The following is a 14,335-nucleotide window of genomic DNA, read 5'->3' on the forward strand; positions in this document are numbered from 1 at the left end:
AAACGGCAATATTATACATATACGCACTCAGCCTACAGCACATGCATTAATCTTATCATCTTAGCCACGGGCCTAGACAAAGAAGTGCTTTGCATTTTGATACGATATTTGGAATATATTTGCGAACTGCTGAATGCTATCATCAGGGTGTTCAGAAAGGTTAAATGTTTCATTGTGGAGCATGATTTACTGGGGAAATGACCTCTTCTTTGATTTCTACTTATTTGTTTACAGTTCGATCATACTTTTTGTCAGATTGGTTATTGATTTCATTGCGTTTTCAATTCATTGAGGTTTTGTTGATTTTATATAATATATTGTTTGTAGAAAGATTCGATTCACTAAATATTTTTCTATGATATATCGTTTAGTTACAGGACAAAGATCTCATATTGTCTGTATCGATGCCCGCTTACACGAAATTCCAATTATTCTTTTCCGGTTTTGTTAAAAGTTATATAGTCGTCGAATATTTGCTTTCAAATCTAATAAAGCTCTTCGCATCATTTTTTAGAATGACAATTCGACGCCTAAATCGTCTATAATTAATTTCAGAAAAACGCAAGGTTTGAAGCGACAGCAGATCGTCATAAGCATCATCATATTACCGATTGCGTAACTTCGTGTAGTTACCATACCATTTTCCTGCAAAACACATAGACTGTCGTCACTTCCGTCCTTACAAATTTCATAAAATTTGCAAAGGATTTAGACCATCGTCACTTCCGTCCTCACAAATTTCGTAGAATTTCGAAACCCATAGACTGTCGTCACACCTGGCTACCAATTTCATAAAATAGGCGATTGGGTTTTATTCTTAAAGTACTCCGAATTGATGGAGCTCTATTAGCTAGGAAAGCAAATATTTCGGCGAATGTATCCCTTAAGTGTTCAGTTGGTTTCAAACAAAGCAAAAATGTTGCAGCATCATCCCAAACTCCTCATGTTGAAATTTTCATCCTTCCAAGATGTTCTGTCTGAATATTCCGATTGCAAAATCTTAATGTCATGAAAAACAGAACAATATCAATGTAATTTAGTAATGTTTGTCCAAAGATCCAAACATGTCGTTAATATGACATATCTTCTCGTCGAGTCTAGACTATCGATATATTTTGATATCAATTTGATTATATTGATATTAGAAATATATCAAGTGAACTAACAAATTCAAGAATAAATTCTTTTTTGTTGCTAGAATGGTCTGAAATTTTAATTTTTCGTGGTTATGTCTGAGTTACCTTGACATAGTGTTAAAATACCGTTTTATTGGATTTAATGTGAACAAGGGTATATAATGTTAAAGAATATCAAAGATCGACTCAGATTTTAGCTTTGATTAGTCGAAACTTGGTTAATAACGTAAGCCAATGTTTTATACAACCACGCTCCTTTCAAACTATAAGGATATCGACAGACATTATTTTTTAGGACGTACTGATACATCTTCTAAGCATAACTTAGTTGTTGTTTTCACATTTAAGGCTTAGAATTATATTGTAATGATAGAATGCTACAAGTTGTGCACCTTAAAGACGAAAAGAGTTGATGATCAGGCAAAATTGCACCGTTCATCACATTGGGCATATCATCCAATCAATTGTAGAAACATAAATATTGCTACTCCTGCACATTTAAAATGTATAATTTAAAATAAGTTGCTTCTATTGTTATCGAAAGCTTCCATAGATGTACAGTAGATCCTTCTATATATGTCCTCCAGCGGCTGTACTGGACAGATCGAGATCTATGGTTTGGGATGATTGAGAGCCTTCTTAGCTGTGCATGAATGTCTTAACCCGACTACAAACAGTTCTGTTTGAGCGTTGTTCTGTTCTGTCTGCCAGGCCTGGATTATTGATTTTGGTAGATTACAAATGAAAACTAATTGGTTACATATACATGAAGTTCTTTATTCCTGTGCAAGTGTATATTATATAATTCAATGGCTGCCATTATAAATTTACTCGCATATCTATATCTAGATAATGTTCTGGGCATTAGTATCTGAAAATTAGAAAGGATTTTATTAAGTATCGAAAACAACTATAAAGTTTCGGGGAATTGATTTAAAGCCCTCAACAGACTATTCAGGATTTACTGTGCATAACGTTCAACCGTTTTTGCAGACTGATCTAAATGATTGAGGTCAAATAATTTTTTTTTAGCTTTGCATCCACTTTCCCAAGGTCTTGTCTGAATCTTTCATGCTACAGCTCTCTCTATGGGCAAATTTCATTCAATTGCAAATTATATAGTATAGTGTAATACTATATACTCACTAGGATCAGCAGTAGCTCCTGGGAAGTTGAATCCGGCACCATACATACCACCCATCATACCAGGCATACCTCCAAGCATACCAGCTCCCATCATAGGGTAGCCTCCCATCATCATGTAAGGATTGTACATACCACCCATCATCATAGGGTTGTACATGCCACCCATCATCATAGGGTTGTACATGCCACCCATCATCATAGGGTTGTACATTCCCATCATGCCGAGACCACCCATCATACCGAGACCACCCATCATTCCTAAACCACCGTACATACCAGCGAATGATGATGCGACCATGCAGGCCAATAAAACTGCTACTGTTAATTTCATCATCTGTGAAATATTTTAAAAAGCCGGAATGAATGAAGATTCGTGTCCTATTGTTCTGGCATGATTGAGCAGGCAATGTCATGCAGTGTACAAGGGATCTCTAACAGTCAGAAGCCCGCAGTTCTTCGGTATGTGGGACCACCAGAACACTAGTCGCTTCTTCAATTGATTTAAAATATGAATTAGCTGGAGAAGAGTTTTCAGTTACTATGCCCTACGAACGAAGGCAAGAAATTATCTTAAACATCTTTTGCTTCGCTCCCCTTAAACCATTTTCAAAAAGGCGACAAAACAAAATTTAAAGGGTGACTTTGGCTACTTACTTTGTTCAGGATGTCGGAGGTAAATCTGCTTTAACTGCTTGTAATGAGAATATCAAACCAAAAGATAAACTGAAGACTATGAAAATAAACCCAGTTTATATACTATCAATATATGGTAATTATTCAATAATAATTAATAATTTTACTAATTAGTTAAGTAATAATGTATGATGATATTAAGGGTTACATCATATTTGATAAAATTGACCATCCCCTATAATTAATCATCCATTTTTATCTCGGTAAGTTGTACCTTACTTAATTTAAAATTAGACTCTTTTATAAGCTGTTATAAATCAGATAATTTTTAAAGCATCCTGAGTTGAATCCGAAATTTATTGAAAGTAATTTATTTACGTTAAATATTGGAGCAAAATTCATATGAACAGACATAATATCTGTCTTTTTCTAAAGAGGTACTTTTATGGGCGTAGGCCTATCGCTTTTCAGTCTACAAATAGATTTTTTAAAAAGGACTGAGGGGAAGCCGTTTGCGTCTAGCTAGCTTCTATAAACTGCACTGCTGAAGTTCAATATTGGCCAATCTATTAGGACTATGCATTATACACGCTAATTTATAATGTTGAACGAAGTAAATAATTATATCTAAATTCCTTTTTTGTAGAAACCATCCTATGGCATACACTATGTTGATACTAAGGGCCATCTGCAGCGCTCGTACTTTACCTAAACTTTGACTTAAGTCGAACTTATGCACCGGTCGATCCAATTGTTTCTCCGTCACACGTCAGTACGTCAGTAAACTTACTCGGTCGATCTTTGCGACTATCAAATATAGAAAATGAAAGCATTAATCCTAACTTTGTAAAGTTCGACTTTAGCCAAAGTTTAAGTAGCGCTGCATACGGCCCTAGGTTTCGCTTTATTTTACTTCTCTTGACTAATAAGCGAGCATAAATACATGTTAAATAGTGGTGTTTTGGCTAACAAGAAGAGGCAAAAAAGAATTATAGTCAGGTTTTATTGAGATTTTTCGAAGCAAAGTTACCCAGCTCTTTTCAAAATGATATTGTATCTGGAAAAATAATTAACTGATTCCTTTGAAAAATTTACCCAATCATTTTACTGAGTCTCACACACGATAACAAATAAACTTATTTTTTGTTGTCTGGCAGTTTAAGACTTTGTAAGAGTTGTCTCCCGTGTATCGAACATGGCGAGGAAATAGCGTCCGTTACTATGCGTTACCGTGACATTTTGGATTAGAGATTACATGACGTCACCGGAAGTACAAATAACACAGGCTGCTTCTTGTCAACACAAAATTTTACACAGGAACATAGCAACAGTTCTTCTCTGACAAACAGCTCTATCTTCAAAACTGTAACAAAATGGTAAGTGAATAATGTTTGTATCACGAAAAGGCTAAATATAAAAAGACCAATAGGCTTTACTTCGCATTTAGTCCCTGGTTCACGCCCTGATGATACGTTTTGTGCTTGTGTATTTGTGTAATATTGTAAGTTGATGGGGTTTTATCCAAATTAAAATTGTAAATGAAGAGAGTCGAATTTGAAGTGGATCGTTTTTATTCTCTCTAATATATATCGCTCCTTTCATTTCAAGAGAATATGGGGTCATTTTAACTGAGAAATCATTCATCGACAGGATGCATGTCCAGGTGATTTCAATGTGTATGAGCTGTTACTGTTGATTGCAATATTATTATTTGGTAGTTGGTAACCTCATAAGCCTACTTGTTGATTTAGCAATTTAAAATATTTGAATTGAAAATACAGTGTTTGTTTACCTAAGACTTTATTTCTTTTCAGTCTGAAGTAGAAGAAACATTAAAGAGAATCCAATCCCACAGAGGAGTACAGGGAATAATTGTTGTCAATTGTGAAGGTGGGTTGGTTTCACATTAAGCCACTGAATTCTATCAATGCAATAGCTTACAATTTGTTTGACTTTCTGTTGTCAAACATATAAATTATGTATTAACATTTCAAACCATTTTCCTGGTAATGATCAGGAGCTTGTTATTTTATTAATGTTTTTCTGTCATGCTTTAGGTATACCAATCAGAACAACATTGGACAACTCATCTACTGTTCAATACGCTGGGTTAATACATCAATTAGCACAGAAAGCCAGAAGTACAGTCAGAGATCTAGATCCACAGAATGACCTCACATTTTTGAGAATTCGTTCCAAGAAACATGAAATTATGTGTGCCCCTGGTAGGTATCTTGACCAAAAACTAATAATTTCTGTTTGCTGTTTTGATGGTCTCACCATATAACATATTCTAACATTTAACTATGCCTAATATCTAACCTTATATGTCTAATTTATATGGCAGAAGTCAGTCAAAAAGATTACCTTCAAATTTGCTGTTTCAATAACTGTATCTAGTTTTCTGACGAAACTTACTTAAGATTTGTTGTCATCTTTTGGTCTTATAAGGTCTTTATGCACCAAAATTTAAATTTGAAAAATAGGACATTATTGTCTGGTATAATAATATTGTGTTTTTCATCTGAGTGGACATGATTTCTGCTTTGCTAAGCAAATACCTTGTCACTTATCTGTTTGCATGCAAGGCGCACGAATATTTTTAAGTTTCTGATATTTTTATTTGACCATGTTTTAACAGAAGAATATCGGATGTCTTTGTAAACTTTTCCTCCTAACATAGTAAAAAATGTCTAACATTATAACCTCTGTGCACTTTTTCTCCTTAGGTAATGAATATTTGCTGATTGTGATCCAGACACCTGATGCCGCTTAACAACTGACTCTTTGTGATTTTAGCTATCTAATATAATATACTCATCACATCTTTATTATTTTAACTCTAATCTGCTGTAATATATAGGAATAAAATGAAAATTTCAAAAGTGCTAACTGCTTTTAACTGTAAATAATGACATTTTGACTTGGGATGGTTTTTTAAGAGAAATTTAATATTAACAACATTCTATAAAGGTATCTTTCTTTCTTACTCTGTAATTCTAATATGTACCTACTTATGTTTTGATGCTTAACTTAACCCAAGCTACTCTCTATATTCTAAAATCTATTTTTTATCTTCAATTGAGATGTGTCTAGTTGATTGATTGCAATGGTTTTAATGGTGTTTGTTATATATTTTTAAATTCAGTGTTTAATCATATACTTAACATTAGTGCTTAAAACAATTCTTTTGGATTACAATTACTAACATTTGAGGAATGTTTCAACCAGCGTTCTTTGGTCTTTATCAAGCTATGAACGACCAATAAAGACCAGAGAACGCTGGTTGAAACATTGCTCAAATAATGTTAGTAATTGAAATCCATCAGAATTGTTTTATTATATCCAAAACCTTTAATAAATGCCATTTAAACAATATTAGTTTTTTAATTGGCAAACAACAATGTACTGTTGCGTTATTTGTGAAGATTTTAATTGTTTTTATTTGTGTATTTCAGAAAAGGATTATTTGCTGATCTGTGTCCAAAATCCTGAAAATTAAAAACAGCAGCATTAATATATATTTATCACAATAATATTGTACATTATCTTTGCTTGTCATGTAGATCTTATTTTTTAATGTTCATATTTCATTTTGTTTTGGGATGTGGAATACCTAAAGCTTATTCTTGTTATTTATTCAATTTCTTTTTAAAATCCAATAAAATATTCAGAATGTATATAGTGTTCGTTAGATTCTTTTTATCTGTTGGAAGAAGACTTTAATCCCGATAAAACTGTAAATTAGTTTATTGTTATCCCTGATGAATTTTAGGAGCAAATTGTCTCAATGTATATCCTAGGGGAATTTTGAAGGCAATCAAATCAAATATTTTATCTCCCCAGTAATAAGTTAAAATTGATTGTTGAAGGCTAGAGCATAAGATTCAGCAGTCATTCAACTAAAGATCTTAAAGCTTTGCAAAAGCTCAAAGGAGATAATCAGGATTGACCAAGTATTTGATGTCATGGAGATTGGAGGGTGTACATGTACCCTTGTGATGCAGGAGAAACTAGTTTGGTCCTGGAATAAGATGGTAAAACCGACAAGCTGTTGACAATGTGGTCTCTCTGACTACTTACTGACTGATATACTTCGCCAATATGTTGTATGGATTTCCGGTTTATTTTTGCACTCGTATCGTTAGTACTTAGTTTATTTATCGCATGGTTTAGAATTGGTTTATTAATACCATAATAGGGAGTTGTGCCTGCTGTAAGGGATTTCACCATTTATAGACGTCGTCGGTGGGAATGATGATGGTGCGCATGAGGAGACCTTCATACCATCTTTCCTCTAATTAAAAACTATCTTCATTTAGGCCTCCTTTACCAAAGAGTAGATGATAGTATCCGGTTTTATCCAATATCCCTTTTGCATACGAAAGGAGTTGCCTGTGCCCTTATTATTCACGAGTTTCGTTCATGTGATCATATTTACAAAAAAAACTTAAAAAGGTTAAAGCTTGTTGATTGATCGGTTTGAAAATAACATAATAAATCTTATTATTTAAGATGAACCCTCTCAAGGGGAACATGGTAGACATAGAATAGTATTTGACCCGCTGAAGACACGATATCCTTGATATTAAAGAAGAAATTCTAAACCATGTTATGTTAGGCTAATCTCCGAACACACTGAGCTCAGAATTGACCAGTCATTTCAAAATTAATACTGGCAATTAAATTTCAGTAACAAACAATATGGTTTGGCATGTCCTCGGGTCCATGTAAGGCTTGAGTAACACACTTCTCTTCCTGAAATTTATATTAAAAATTCTGTAAAGTCGAATTTCCAAATAATTTCTTAATTGCTTTGTATTTTCATCACCTTGCCTGCGCTCTGCAGTATCCCTGCCAATACACAACCTATATTATGATTTCCTTATGATTATTTCCTTAACCGATTAGAGAATGTTATGTGGTCAAAGGGGGATAATTTTATTACATTATGGTCTGTAGTATTGTAGTCTCTACATTGGGGTAAACGAATTGTCTTCCAGTCGTATATAGTATCTTTAAGTAAACGAACCAACCCCTGGTTACTACTGAGCGTCAAAATGGCCGATCAAAACAGGAAGTAAGAGGTGTTTAGATTAATCTGTCAGAAAATATGAATTGTAATAATTATTTAGTTGTATAGATTTATGACGTAAGTATCATTTATTGAATTTATTTTATATTATTATATTATAAATAGGACTCAAGTTCTAGATGTCCTAAGATAGAATGAATGCAGTTTGAGTTGTGAATCTCTATATAAATTATAATATAGTGAGTTGTTTATTTTCTTTTCAATATTGGAAAGAATAAAAAAAAAACTGACTGTCCTGACATGAGGATTGTTTATCTGAGCTCTAAAACACTTCATGATTTTATCTTGATCTTAGCCAAGCAGACTGCCAGCTTTGGATTGATTCAGATTCACTTTTGTTTACTTACAGAGGTCTAGATTTAGGACATTACAAGTAAGCTTAAAGTTGGGAATGATAAAAAACAGACATGGCTTACAAAGATCAATATCATCAACACAAAATTCATCGAAAAGGAAAAATAAAAATGGAAACAAAGATCACACAAAGAAAATGCCAGCAGTGAAGGCACGATTGTCCAGTTCAGCATTAGAACAACCAGCACGGATCTCACCAATACCTCCTCCACGGGCGCCAAATGAACGTAGAAAGAAAGTTCCCTTACTTACAGCCATCAAGCCAGAAAATGAAAAAACAGAACGTGAAAGATTCATGAGAGCTCATTTTATTTATAATCCATTTTTTATTTATCGTTATCCTGCTGAAATTTCTGTCATTGAGAAATATAATCAACCTTCAGACAGATATATGTTTCAGGTTAATATTGATTTAGTTATGTAATTAGTTTCTATAATTGCAGAAAATCATACATTATAGTATATGAAAGGTTCTGTAGCACTGTCAATTAGAGCTTTGGAAACTTTACATCATTTGCTTGGTAACAGTGAACCAATTGTGGTCGTGGGTTGTAATCTAGGTCAGTGTCTGAAATTCCAAGAGGTTTGGCTAAGGACCAGCTGGTAGAAAGAATCCTTGATAACCAAGTTGTTATCCTGGTAAAAACTGGTTGTTTCTTTCTCTTTATGAATTGTTGAATATTTATTTATTCAGGCTGAGTTAATAATGGAAAAGACTATAGAGAGATATGGTAGTTACGAAGTGTTTGAAGAAATTACTGGTGGATCAATATTAAGCCGACCCCAAATCTGCAGTTTAGTAAAGAAATATTTGAAGAAAGAGGATTTAGAAAGTCATATATCAGTTAATTTGAGTGAAGATCTTATGTCTAGAGGAAGTATGACTCTGGTCAAGGGTAGACCAACATTAAATGTTAGAATTGTCAACTTAAGAGAGCAGTGGGCTGGAGGTCTTTTACGCCATGAAATAGGTAGAAATAAAACTTGTTTTTTTCATTGATTTCTTTATGTATTTTGTGAAGTTTGTTTAAGCCATTAATTTCATCCTTGTGTTTAGAATTTAAATGGGTTATTTTTAACTTTTTCATAATGGGCTTTTTTTCTTACTTTTTGTTCCTACAATGGTATAAATATTTAAAAAAATATCCTGTACTATTTGAGTAATAAGATGTACCATTGGTCAAATAAAGCTGATTATCTACCTTTAACCATCAACTCATTAAAGTACATTTTATAATGATGAAGATGACACTAGCACAGAGCTGATCAATGTGAATTTTCAAGTAGTTAATTTGCATAAGTTGTTGAAGCTTGGAAAAGTTTTTGTGACCCTGAGAACAACCCACCCTTGCAGTAATAATGTACATTTCTTCAGTGTTTGATAACATAATTAACATGTTTCCATACCATCATTTCACTGTAAGCCTACATGTTCCCTTATTTGTGTGTACTTTCTTTTATTATGGTACTTGATTCTTATGATTCAATTCTTTCCAGGAACTCATTATCTTAGAAGTTGGAATAATCAGTTTCAGTTATGGGGTAACAGCAAAACTCGGAAAGAAATGGGACTGAGACCATTCAATCCAACAGAAGAAGGATTAGCATCTTTACATAGTGTATTAAATAGGCCAGACCCTTTAATGTGGAGGGCTGCATTATTATATTATACTGCTTATAAAGCATCTATTATGTCATTTAAAGAACTATTTCATGATCTAGGACGCTATGTGACCAACCCTCTAGTTAGATGGGATTATTGTATGAGAGCTAAACGTGGTCAGTCGGACACTTCCAAACCAGGTAATGTTGAGAGATCCAATAGTTGGGAATGTTTTTCTGCATTGACTCAGTGAGTTGGAAGCTTGCTTGCTTGCTTATCTAAGGGTTCAATCCAAGCACAAATTTAGATAATACCTCAGAAATTAATCCCCTTTTATACCCAGGTTAATTTTACTGACAGAAGACATTTTATTGTATGGACAGGACATAAACCCAGGCCCTGTGTGATTCTTTGACAGTTGGACAGTGTAGACAAATGCTGCTTTCTCTCATCAAACACTGCATGGACATTACGTCTGTATTGGCCCAATCAAGTGTAGGAAGTAAAATTAATTTCATTTCTAGGGTATTTTGTATCAAAGACTGTTGGAAAACAAGTTCTAATAAAGAAAACCCTTAGGCATTGGTCAAACATTGATTAGTTATGGTATTTGTACTTGTAATAAATACTGGTGAGATATCTAATGGGTGATATGTTAGATATTTAAATTGTATCTAAGAATTAACAGATTCACATGCTTTATTCTCTTCCAGGTGGTTTTAGCAAAGATCAGGTGTATTTGGATGGAGCTTTACAGATTTTAAAACGCAGACATACATTAAATTTTAGTTTATTAACTAGATTAGGTAAAATATCACATAAGGATTTAGAGAATCTACAAGATTTGTGTCAAGATGAACATACCAGAGTACCTGGTTTTATGAAAGATATGACAATTTATCGTAAATATATTGACAGGATTGTTGAAGCTAATGGTTTAACTGATGATATCTTGGAAGAAGTGGAATGAACTGCTTTAAGTTATTTTAAAAATTAAATGGAATGAAACAATCTTTGAAAGTCATTTAAAAAATGTCAAGAGCTTTTCTATGTAGTAATTTTCAGATAAGTTGAGTCTGAAGTCATTGTGATTTGAGTGTTAACTTGTTTGAGAAAGTCACAAGACTACAAGTCTTCAGTGCAAATCACCAAACTAATGCAATTTTCAATTTAAAGCAATTTTCATACTGTAATCAGTGAGTGGCGACGACCTTTGCTTGCCCCCCCCCCCAGAAAAATGATTTGTACCTCCACTTTATTTTTAACAAATTTGAAAATGATGTTTTTGTGTATGTAATTGGCCCGAAAGATGTGTTAGAATGTACCAAAATTCATGCCATATTTCAAAAATGAGGGGGGTGAGAACCCGCTCAGAATCACATAGAAGGCTTGCCCCTGTGCACTTTCATAGAGATTCTAAATTTTGACACCATGTTCACCCATCCCTAAATACGCCACTGCATCTGTGGTATTTATTATCGAGACATATCTGTTTACATTTTCTCCCAAGTTATCAAGAATCTACATTTCTAATCGATCTTATTAAAAATTAAGATATTTTACGTATAAAAAAAGATTATCTCTTTTAATAAATTTATACAATTAATCTCTCTTTGAATGGAGGGGGGCACTTGACAACCGTCAACACATTAGTGCGTATCGCCCAGATGATAATAAGAGAACGACATGTACCAAAATTTCAACTTTTTTAAAACAGGCGAACAAGAAATGTTTTAAACAAATGAGGCTGAAATGTCTCAGGTACCCTAATGTCTGGAAACCAGATATAAATATTGTTTTTCGTATAAAATGTATAAAATAAAGCAGGTCTTCAAATTAACTACAAACACTGTTGGATGTTGGTTTGGATTACCTGACTAACGAGGACATTATTAACCATAAGAATCATCTTGCCAATGCAATTGGGACATATACTACATATTTATTTGGCATTTGTTTAATTAATTAATAGTATATGGAATAATGGAATTTTTGCTCTTGGTAGCTTATCGTCGTTCTAATGTAATGGTTTGAATTCTGTGTTCGGATCGTCAACTATATTTTGAGAGAGTTTTAAGAACAATTTTCTCATAGAGCTCCAGGGGTTCAAGTTATGGTGGATTGCCTCCTAGAAAAGTGGTTTTCAGCTCAAAATATATGTCAGAATGCATGAGAGCAACTCAATTATTCGAAAATTGTCTGGAGAGAATCTTTTCAGACGCTCAATGACGTCTCTACAGAGTTGTCGCATTTTGAATTCAGTCTCGAAATGTTGTCGCCCGTTGATTCAGTCTGGTCCCTATTTGTACCCCCAGTCTAGGGAGGTTGGTGCCGCCACTGGTCCATACATGCAAAGATGATAGAAAAAATTGTAATAAAAAGCATGCATCGGAGCAAAGCCAACCTTTTACGTCACATCATCTATCTGTACTCGCCTTTTAATTAATGTATGACACCATGGTGGGAATCGAATGATGAAGGCATAAACCAGCAGACCTAGTAGACAGTCCGTATTTTGCAAGCGATATCGGGCACTAAAATTTTTGCATCATTCACCAAATATTCGGTTATGCTAATCGGGGTCACAAATCGCAGTGCTAATGAAAAAGGAACCGCTCCCGTGATATATATGGAATGGTTGGTATATTTGAGTCGTTTCTAATTGGGTTAAAGGAATATAATCAATAAGCTGAATGTTATGGAAACAGAAACACATTCTCGACATCTGATTGGTTTGATAGTTGTGTGAAGCTAGAGATTTCATGTATCTATGAGCACATTAAAAGGACATGCATATTATGTTGTACATCACTGGTTTGCTTTTCACACATGTAAGTATACTATTATATGATATAATTTGCTTAGTGAATAAGGATAATTTTCGAGGTAAGAGCTTAATTCTTAAAGAGATATCCTCTAAAGAATACAACGCGACAAAATGAGGCTGAATGGTGGAATGGAAGGGAACAATAATGATTAACAAGATATGAATGAATGCATGTGTTACTGACATCATAGTATGGTAGGCCTAGTCTGTGGCATAAAACTGCATCTGTCACAAAGTAACTGACTTGATTATCTATTTGTATAACATAATAACAAATATGAATCATACAGTCAAGAAATTCAAAAAAATATTATCATTCAATTAGGCTCTCAAAATTGTACCTCTAAAAAAATCACCACAATTGTACCAGACTAAAAGACTAAAAGAATTACCTTTATCTCCTGTCACGAATAGATAAAACATAGTTTAGCTTCAGCTGTTTCAATTCTTCAGTCTTACAGAACATTGTTAATGCAGAAATGACTATTGTTTTTGATTGTTCAGATAACATAATATGTGGCTATCATTAAGTTTGCTATGTAAATAATTAATGAACTCCAGTTGATGTACAGCGACCCGGACTTGTTTTTTTTTCACTGAGGCGGTTTGCAAAATCTCCCTGAAGATAAAAAGTTGCTTAATGATACAGAAAAAGGATATTCATCTAGGACCCTGATAATATCTGGAACAAATCAGTATTGCCTTGTTTAAATTCGATTAACAAGCAACTGGTCCGTGGCCGGAGGTCCAAAAGTTGGCTTTAGCTTTTGGGTATCTATGTACGCTTAGATTGTTTGCAAGTCTAATAAACGACTATACATATCAGTTCTGGTCAGCGTATGTTGGATTCTCTTTATAACAAAAGACTGTAATCTTTCTAAAATTTTAATGTTTGATTTGGCCATGTTGCACCATAACTAGCATCCATACATGGCTTTGGGATACACACAACTGTTTATGAGTATCAGTAACGCAGCATTTGATTGCATTTAGTGCCCTGGTTTGTCAACTTAGCAATTCTCTTTCAAACAGTAGTCAACAAAGCCAATATACTGTTTATTTGGTATATTATTACATTACAAAACCTGATCAATATTAATGAGAAGTGAGAAAAGAATACATACTGATAGGATATGTTTAAAATAGCACAAATGTTTATCTTATCTTAATAACAGCACAACCCTCATCAGGACAGATTTTTTTAAAAGATATTAAGACTTAGATGTTTGATCAATTTTTCAATTGTTTCTGAATTTTCCAAATACAGGGGTGTATTATTTTGCTTCCATTTGATTCTGATAATGAGTAATAATAATAATAATTCAGCATGATATGAATTGAATAAACTAACGACTATTAGACAATGTTTCGATATATCACAGTTCAAAACACTAAAGGTGGTAAAAGACTTTTACTTTCAATACAATAGTCAAAAGATCTGGAACCTACAGAACTGATGTATATAAACTCTCCAGCAATATCAGGCTAGAATCTAACATTTACTATGTGTAGGTCATGATTTCGACTCAATGCAATTAAAG

The 14,335-nt window shown here is 33.6% G+C and overlaps 3 protein-coding genes across 3 annotated transcripts; 2 read left to right on the plus strand and 1 right to left on the minus strand.

Moving 5' to 3' along the window:
• Nucleotides 1–1,892: 1,892 nt before the first annotated feature.
• LOTGIDRAFT_233534 (hypothetical protein) lies at nucleotides 1,893–2,988 on the minus strand. The gene is made up of 2 exons (XM_009060081.1): nucleotides 2,283–2,988; nucleotides 1,893–2,007 (listed from the first exon to the last, which is right to left on the minus strand). Exon 1 carries the CDS (start codon nucleotides 2,693–2,695, stop codon nucleotides 2,288–2,290), a length of 408 nt encoding a protein of 135 aa, XP_009058329.1. The 5' UTR covers nucleotides 2,696–2,988; the 3' UTR covers nucleotides 1,893–2,007; nucleotides 2,283–2,287.
• A 1,190-nt stretch (nucleotides 2,989–4,178) lies between these two features.
• Nucleotides 4,179–6,595, plus strand: LOTGIDRAFT_150404 (hypothetical protein). The gene is made up of 4 exons (XM_009060082.1): nucleotides 4,179–4,291; nucleotides 4,730–4,805; nucleotides 4,973–5,140; nucleotides 6,374–6,595. Exons 1-4 carry the CDS (start codon nucleotides 4,289–4,291, stop codon nucleotides 6,415–6,417), a joined length of 291 nt encoding a protein of 96 aa, XP_009058330.1. The 5' UTR covers nucleotides 4,179–4,288; the 3' UTR covers nucleotides 6,418–6,595.
• A 1,905-nt stretch (nucleotides 6,596–8,500) lies between these two features.
• Nucleotides 8,501–10,937, plus strand: LOTGIDRAFT_122331 (hypothetical protein; the record flags this gene model as incomplete). The annotated part of the gene is made up of 4 exons (XM_009060083.1): nucleotides 8,501–8,764; nucleotides 9,059–9,335; nucleotides 9,862–10,167; nucleotides 10,681–10,937. 4 exons carry the CDS (start codon nucleotides 8,501–8,503, stop codon nucleotides 10,935–10,937), a joined length of 1,104 nt encoding a protein of 367 aa, XP_009058331.1.
• Between the last annotated feature and the right edge of the window lie 3,398 nt (nucleotides 10,938–14,335).

The sequence above is a fragment of the Lottia gigantea genome, assembly GCF_000327385.1.
Source record: "Lottia gigantea unplaced genomic scaffold LOTGIsca_40, whole genome shotgun sequence".
Lineage (NCBI taxonomy): Eukaryota > Metazoa > Mollusca > Gastropoda > Lottiidae > Lottia > Lottia gigantea.